Here is an 8807-nt window from a genome sequence, read left to right on the forward strand (position 1 = left end):
GAGATTAGTAATAGTTTGGATCCAAAACAAGGACATTGTAAAGGAAAAATGAAAACAAAAAAAAAAAAAAAAGAAATTAAATTAAAAAAAAAAAAATCATTAATTAGGACTGATATGCTGACTATCTGTTTAGTTTGTACACAGAGAAAACACAAACAGGTCACAGTTAGCATAACATGACGTTAGAGGTTAGTGAATTCCCAAGGGCCCAGGACTCAGAGATATGATATCTTAATGTACTTATCCTATCGTGAGTGAGAAGGTGTTATCTTCCAGCCAAACGGTATAGAACTGGTTTAAAGTTTGGATCTGTTCTTTTCCTTCTGGCTGACTTGAGCCAAAGAACCAAGACAGATAAATAGATAGAAAAGACTTGCTTTCTAGTCATCAAACACAACACTCTGCCTCCTACCGAAACTTTAATATGAGGAGAGTATAGCATTTAACAGCCAGACTACTTTGGCCCCCAACAATTTTTGTTTGCTTGGTTGTTTTTGTTTAGTGCCTGCAGAAAAACCAATGCAATGTTCCCACAGATTATTAAGGGACCTTCCTGTAGCCTCAGTGACCTTGGATTAACTCCAGAGCCACTGTGTGCCACCGTGACATCATGGGCTGTACATTTTTGTCCAGACCTTTGTGAATCCTCAGGTCAGCAGCTGAATAATTGGGGTTTTCCCTGCAATGAGACTGGTCATGGTGGACATTTGTCCAGCAAAGTCCCACGTGCGGGTCCAGCCCAGCTCTGCAGCCCCCTGCATTGAAAGCCCTGGCTGCTACAGGATCTGGGAGTCCTTGGGAGGTACGTGACGAAGGGAGGAGAGATGGGAGAAGGTTCACACTTCACTGGCCCCTTTGGGGGGCCATGGCCGGGTTAGGGGAAAATTTTACCAAGGTGCACATAGAGTGGAAGAAGAGCTAGGCCATGCCTAAATGCTTTAGAAAGCCTGCTCTGCAGAGGCTGCATGTGTATGTATGTAGCGATCACGACTGCAGCATACAGCTGGCTATTCATTCAAGCTGCACAGTGATGTGCTCATTCACACTCGTGGTAAATCTTCTCTTCAACTTCCATGGATGCAGAGCAAGGCCTAACGCACTCACTGGCTCAGTCCCCACAGCCGGGGCCTTATCTTGCCTGTTTACTCAGGCAAAACTCCCTGATGTTTAAGGATGCACTGAGCAGCAGATAAAACCCTCCCCACACATAACAGAGAGAGATCCCAGCATCTGCTCTGCAACAAAACTCTGAGGAAAAGTGGGTGTCAGACACAACTGCTACCCTCCAGGAGCCCTTCTCCACCTCCTCCCTCCCCTACAGTGCCCATGGCCCTGCTGGCCTCGGCACCCTCACAGTGCTCTTCCCATCTTGGAGAGATTTGGGGTCTCCAGCACCTGGCTCACCCAAGGAGCTCAGGCAGCAAGAGGGGACCAGGGTGCCCCGGAGACCATGCGGGAATCCTGGAAGGAAGCAGCTCCTCCTGCCTCCAGAGCCCGGGCTGTGATGGCGAGGTCCGAGCGCTCCTTTCCTGGAATACACTAGTAGCTGGACAGGATGCACTCTCCAATGTAATCATCCACAAATCTCCCTCAGATTAGGTTACAGGACAGCGTTTAGACGGCACGCATTGCAAAGCTCCCTGGAAGGCTTTCGCTGGTGGATCTGCCGCTCTCTCAGCTCATGACCCATTTTGGCTTTCGTCAAGAACCGTGACACCAGCCGCCTGGGTCATCGAGGAGGCAGGGAGGGGGAGAGCAGCCCTGGCTGGAGAGGGAAGTGGGGAAGGAGAAGAGGAGGAGGAAGGGGGAGGATAGAAAGACAGGGAGGGGAGAGAGAGAGAGTTGCTTTGCTCCAGTGGCGAAGCTTTGAATCCCAGTCCCGAGCTCTCGGCAAGCGCTTGCTGGGATACCTCACTCCCTGTCCTGTGCTAAGGTCTGTGATTGGGGATGTGGTGTGCTCAGTGGGCAGGGCCCCTCCCCTGGGCTGGATCCGCCTCTCCTATCCCCCAGATAAATTACTAGTGTCCTCACTAAATTCCTCGGCTTTCTCTCTCTCTCTCTCTCTGCCTCTCACACACGCTCCCTCCCTCCCTCAAACACGGGCGAAGCGGGGTTGGGGGGCGGGAGGGCGGAGATCCTCTCTGGACCGCTATTGCGCCTCAGTGCTGGGGGGGAGAGAAGGGGAGGAAAGCACGGGCGCCCCTTCTCTCCTCCACCGCCTCCAAGTAACTTTGAGGAGCTGCCCTTCCTGCCCCTCGCCCCCTTTCCCGCCGGTCCTTTGGCACCTTCCAGACCATGTCCACTGGGTCCCTCAGTGATGTGGAAGATCTTCAGGAGGTGGAGATGCTGGAGTGCGATGGCCTGAAAATGGATACTAACAAAGAGTTCGGGGCATCCAACGAGAGCAACGAGGAGGGATCCAATGGCGAGAATGGCTCCCCTCAGAAGGGGAGAGGGGCTGCGGGCAAGAGGAAAAAAGCTCCCCCCAAGAAGAGCCCTTTAAATGGAGTGAGCCAGGAGGGAAAGCAGGTCCAGAGAAACGCTGCCAACGCCAGGGAGAGGGCGAGGATGAGGGTCCTTAGCAAAGCCTTCTCCAGGCTTAAGACCACCCTGCCCTGGGTGCCCCCAGACACCAAGCTTTCCAAACTGGACACCTTGAGGTTGGCCTCCAGCTACATCGCTCACCTGAGACAGATCCTGGCCAACGACAAGTACGAAAATGGCTACATCCACCCGGTCAACCTGGTAAGTCACGGCCCGCTGAGGCCAGGCACTTGTGTGTGTGTGTGTGTGTGTGTGTGTGGATGGGGAGAAGCGGGTAAGGAGCTGGGATGGGGCATGTGCGGGGAGAAAACTCCACGTACTCCTTCCTCACAGAGGGTCCGGTGCCAGCCCGTGGGGTGACAAAGGCTTCCGGAGCGAGGGGACAAGCTCCCAGCTGCCCCCCCTCCTGGCGCCCTGGGAGCTGAGCGTCCTGGGCCCCATCCGCTGCTCCTTGCAGTCCCCTCCAGGGGTGGCCACAGATATTTGGGGCAGTTTTGCTGTGCCAGGAACGCCTGAGAGAGCTCGGCAGGTTGACGGAAGCTCCCTACCTTCAGGTGGGAGGGTGTGAGAATTTGGGTAGAGAAAGGTATGCGTTTGGAAGGGCCCAAGCCCAGGAAGGGCCCCGGATTTATTCTCAACCTCTCCTCTCTATTACGATATTTCCTGCCATAATCATCCTCCAGCCCCAGCTTTTTAAAGACAGAACTCTTGGAGCTTTGTACCCGGCCGCTCAGATTTGCTGGGTCCAGGACATCGCCCCTATCCATGTAAACTCACAGAGGAAAAATCAGAAACACTGCAGACCGCCGGGGGTGGGGGCTGCGTGGCCATCCTTCCTGTGGCTCCCACCAGCAGCAGAAAGCCCTCCCGAGCAGCCCGGGGTATCCCCACCAGAAACACCCAGTTTCCAGCTGTAAAAATACGTGCATCGGGTGCAAACCGGGGGCAGGTTTGATCCCATATAGCGTTTGCATTGCCCGTGCCTAATGATAAGGGGATCACGTAAGGGATCTGGGGACGTTTCACCAAGATCTGGCTCTGCCTTTTGAGCTCTGGACTCGGGGCGGAGGAAGCAAATTACCGGCGGTGTCATCTTGATAAGGGCTGGGGAGATTATTTTGTAGCTAAAAGCAAAACTCGCAGAACAACAGGAGTACAACATAAACCAGACACCCAACCCAGATATTCGTCCCCTCCGCACACAGGCACACAAAACCGTGCCTCTGCGGCCGTGGGAGGACAGAGAGGGCCGGCGGGGTGGGGGGGGGACGGACTGCTCGGGGTGCCGGCATTTCCCACGGGGGAAAAGTGCACGGGGCGTCTCTCGTGGGAAAAGCCGGCAACCCGAGGGCCCTCCCCCGCCGGCCCCGACCGGAGCACGGCGCTGCCCTTCCCCAGGCCGGCCAGGGGGCCGCGGGCAGGCATTTGCAGCCCCCGGGGCGGCTCCGATCCCGCGGGGAGAGCCGGCCGGGCAGCTGCGGGAGGAGGAGGAAGGGGTCGTGACCGAAGCCGTCGGGAAGGGCGCCCTGCAGAGCCGCCCGTGGGGCGAACGGAGCGCGGCGACGTGCGTGTAACCCCCTTGCCACCCGTGTCTTTTCCTGGCTACAGACCTGGCCTTTTATGGTAGCCGGCAAACCCGAGAGTGACCTGAAAGAAGTGGTGAACACAAACCGCTTGTGCGGCCCGACGGCATCCTGAGCCCCGGCAGCACCGGCCCGGCGCGGGCAGGGCCCCGCCGCCGCCCCCGGCCCCGGGCAGAGCCCCGGGGAGAGCCGCTCGCCCCCCCGGCGCGGCGCCGGCCACCACGGGCGCCCTAGCAGAGACTCCGTCCGCCCCGAGAGAGAGATCCCGACTCTATTTAACTTTATTGAATGCGTGTACAGTCGAGTGTCCCGCACCGAGAGCCTTGCTGGTTCAAGCGCTACTAGAGAAAAAAAAAAAAGACAGAGATCAAACAAAACCTACCACGCGCGTATCTTTTGTCTGAGACCTGTGAAATATGTAGATGCCTAGAGGAAAAAAAAAAAAAAGAAAAAAAAAAAAAAACTGACTTTGACAGTCATCTCTATGGAGTAATTCACCCTAAAGATATATAGATATATTTTCTCCAAGCAGGTTTTTGCTCTGTTTCCGTGAATAAACCTTCCTTTCCATTGAATGCGGAGCGCTCTAATTTTCGTTTCCGACTCCGGTCGCAGCGGGGCGAGCGGCGCTGGCGGGGGGCGACGCGGGGGGAACCACCCCCGGACTTTGGGGAGGGGGGGGAAAGGGGGAGCAAGGCGGGGATGGGGGTCGGGGGGGCGTTTTCTCACTGTGAGAGATTTGGACCCAATCCCTCGGGGAGGGGGCGGCTCCGGGTTCAGAGGAAGAGGGAGAGCAGCGACGGGAGAGGGGGACACGGAGGGGTCTCCCCCTCTCCAGCTTTGTGGCCGTGGAGCCGCAAGTTTCAGCCGGCCCGGGGCGATATCGCTATCTCGGGGCGTTATCGCGGGGCGTTATCGCTATCTCGGGGCGTTATCGCGGGGCGGGAGCGGCGGCGGCGGCCGGGGCCCGGCTGTGCCGCGGTGGCCCGGCGGGGACGGAGCTGCCGGAGCCCCGCGGGGCGGAGGTTTGGGCCCCGGCCGAGGGCTCCGGGAATTTGTACTTTAAACATCTCCCCCCGATCGATCGGGGCGCCTGCGGGAGATTAGGCTGAGATAAACAGGAGCGCCCGGCGCTCCCCCTGCACCGGCAGCGACCGTCGGCAGCTGATGCGCCAGATCCCACCGAGCTGTTTAATGTTTCAGGGTTATGACCGCACTGTTTACAAGATGTCTTCGGTTATTTATACTGTTATTATTAGCAGAGGGGCTTTAAATTTCCGCTTCACTTGCTCTTTCAGCGTCGGCCCTCGGTTCCGTTTGATACCCGGCTGCTCGCGGGCGGAGGGACCGCGGGGTTCGGGCGGCCCTGTCGCGACATCGCTCACCCCCCGCGATAGTGGGGCCGGGCAGAGCATCCTCCGGGCGCCCCGAAATCAGCGGCGGGGTCCCCCGGTGGGCTGACTGCGAGCGGGGCCGGGAGCGGGTGAGCATCGCGGCCCTGGCCCCCGGCCGGGGGGCAGGAGGGTGGACAGCTTCTTTTCCCTTTCTCACAGCTCCTCGCACGGCCACGGCTCTTGCTGAAGGGACCAGCAACGGCAAGCAAAGCTGAAAGGGCCCGTCTCTTTGCCACAAACATTGGCAAATTCCGGGGGAACTGCTGTTCTCCTACAGGGAGATAGAGCAGAGCCCTCTGACCTTAAGCTAAGGGGAAATGAGTGATGCAGCAAATGCCCAAATGCTGTTTTCACCACCGAGGTTAACCACTGAATTGAAATTAACCATTAAATGCAACCATTCCAAATCTCGACTTAAATCCATACTATCGCCTGCTCCAGACTCATAGCAAGGTGCTGTTTATCTCATAGAAGCGGAAGTTGAGAGGGATCTGGGACATGCATAAAATTAGGAGTTAAACTGTAAATTTTCTCGCAAACTGCTTTGCCACCCTGCTTTGCTATGCACTAACCACTAACTGCACTCGGCATCCTCCCCGCCCCTTTGATCTAGCCACGTTCACTTCACATTTGCCACCTAAAATGCAGCATGGAGAGAGAGAAGGGAGAAAAGCAATAGTCCCCGGTACAATGTGAGGAAAACACAGCTGTAACCACGTACCAAAAGCTGCAGTGCAAGTGGAACGGTAAGAGAAGGTTGCAGACGGTTATTTCTCTTGCCACTATTCACTTTATCCAGCATTCTGGATTTAGTCCCTACTGAGGACTAAAATATTCCTTAAGCATCCTCCACCTTCCTCAGTCCTTGCCTCTGAACAGCAGTGCAGCAACAACCAAAAAGGCAGCAAACAACAAACAAAAGCGACCGACAACACGCAGAAAGGTAAATAATGTTTTTACTCCGACTGTAAAACACTTAATGGCTTTACATCCATTTTCAGGACAACAAGCATATTTTTCAGAGACGTGTATGTGGATGGCAGCCCTTGGTTCACTGACCTTCTCTAGAATTTGTGTTAGGACACAGCCGCATGTATCGGCTTCATTCAGCCTCCGTTTCTTAGCTGAGTTAAGAGTCCTACCCTGCAGATCAGGAGAGTGATGAGTGAAACCATTCTTCCCTGTTGCTGAGTGTGATTTTACAGAATATATATATATATATATTTGCAAAAAAGAAAAGAAAAAAAAGGAAAAAATACACATCTAGTTTGACTGAAGCACTTGATGATTATGAAAGGAACCCACGAACGTGTTAAAGGAAGAAAGAGAAAGGGTTTAAATATTGATGTTAACGATTAAAAAAACATATATTTTGTTTGCTTACTTTTCTGTACAATGTGATGCATTTTAATATTTACTGAAATATTATTTATGCCCTTTTTCCATGTGGAAACAAAGCTGACTTGATTTATCTTTCCGTATCGACATGGATGTACACGCAGCTGTGTGAGTGTCTGTATACATTCCCTCCTAATAATGTTTGAACTCATTGCCTAAATTCAACTGAATTTGACAGAGGTCTCAAAGATAACTAAATTGCTATGGTATTATTTTGTGTGTGTGTGAAAACGGACAGCCAAGTAGAGAAGAGAAAAAAAAAAAAAATCTTTAAATTCTGCAACTAAAGGAAAGGTTTTAACATGAACTCAACCGCTGTCAGGTACAAGAGCAACCACAACAGAGAGGCAACTGTAAGAGTCGAGTCCTGCTTCCATAATCCAACAGAAGTGCACAGATGATCAGACAGTACTGCTTATGCACCCATGTGTTTTAAGATAAGAATTGTTTAAAAATAGTTTAGTCCTGTCTGATTTTTAATACTATTATTTTTTTATTTTATTTTATATATATTTTTTAAGGAAAACTAGTTCCATCCTACATCTTCACACCCATTTTTCAGTTCAGCGAGAAACTAGAAAAATCATTTATTCACACAGCTGCACCCAGAGCTTGGACTCCTGGGCTGGGTGCTCATGTTGTACTGCCCACCAGCACTTTCCACAGTCTACACAGTCTTTAAGAACAAGCATTTTTTCCATCCCTTGCAGAAAATACATTTTATTTTATTTTATTTTTTCAATCCCTTGCAGAAATTTAGGCTTATTTTAGGCTACATTTTAGGCTTATCTGCTCCTCTCACTGTGATAGAAATCTGTCAGTCTAAAACACTGTCATGGTGAGAAAGCCACTCTGCATCCCCTTGTGCTTCACCTTGCTGTCCAGGGAAGGTCAGCAAGGCCACGGTGATGGTTGTGCCCCAAGCTGCAAGGTCCACAGAGAACATATGCTAGAGAGCCGACTCCTCGTGGTGCCTCCTAGGAAGCAGGTCCAAATTCCAAGTACACCTCAGAAGCTAAAAGACATAGAAAATCTGTGTGGTTTCTTCAAGAGAAAAGTTAGTTTTAATCCTGGATTAAAATTTGTATTGGTAATTCCACACCTGCCTGGAAAAATATGCTTCCCTGTAAATGAATCTTTTTTTTTTTCTTTCTTTTTTTTTTTTTTTTTTTTTTTCCCCAAAAGGCAATCTTTCCTGAAACACTATCGTCATTGTTATTCATTACTACATGTATTAAAAATATGCAAAAGACATTAGTTAATTGCAGGTAGTAAGCAGGGTACAGAACAAAACTTACATTTTTCTGGTGTACAAGAGGAAGGTATAATGTGATAAAAAGGAAGGGTATTTCTAATTTCTGTCTGGATATCTGAATGTAGATCATCATGCACAGCCTCCCAAAAGGGACACGTTTTCAAAAGGCATTTCAGAGAAACTGAAATTTGTGCCAGCAAAGAGCAGAACATTCTGTAATTTCTAAATTTCTACATACATACACTCACAGAAAGGTCCACATCCAGTATTTCTCCAAACAACCAGTAATCCAATGTCCCTGTCCACTGCTAGCATGGGTGGCACTGACTATTCTTGTCACTCTGCTGCCCAGTCAAGACCCTCGACAAACATGACTCGATGCTCACTATTTGGCGATGGAATGCTTTGCACTGTACAGCCCAGCCTGCCTTACGGATGGTAAGTGGCACGACCAGTGATACTGGCTTTTATGTACCTCCTGCTGCAAAGTTACTGCTGTGCTATGGCTTAGTGACTTCCTGTAACCATAAGATGTCATAGGTCTGACTCAAAAGTATGCTTCAGAATTGACGGAGGAAAAAAAATTACATTAGTGAGGACTGCTATCAGCAGATGTACTGGGTCTTGCTGGGA

At 51.5% G+C, this 8807-nt stretch overlaps 1 protein-coding gene across 1 annotated transcript; it reads left to right on the forward strand.

The window, feature by feature from the left end:
* Window positions 1-2295: 2295 nt before the first annotated feature.
* On the forward strand, window positions 2296-4242 carry TCF21 (transcription factor 21; the record flags this gene model as incomplete). The annotated part of the gene is made up of 2 exons (XM_084284360.1): window positions 2296-2745; window positions 4153-4242. The coding sequence occupies 2 exons, from the start codon at window positions 2296-2298 to the stop codon at window positions 4240-4242; spliced, it is 540 nt and encodes a 179-aa protein (XP_084140486.1).
* Window positions 4243-8807: the final 4565 nt, after the last annotated feature.

This window comes from Netta rufina (genome assembly GCF_964035555.1).
Source record: "Netta rufina genome assembly, chromosome: 3".
In the NCBI taxonomy this organism is placed as follows: domain Eukaryota; kingdom Metazoa; phylum Chordata; class Aves; order Anseriformes; family Anatidae; genus Netta; species Netta rufina.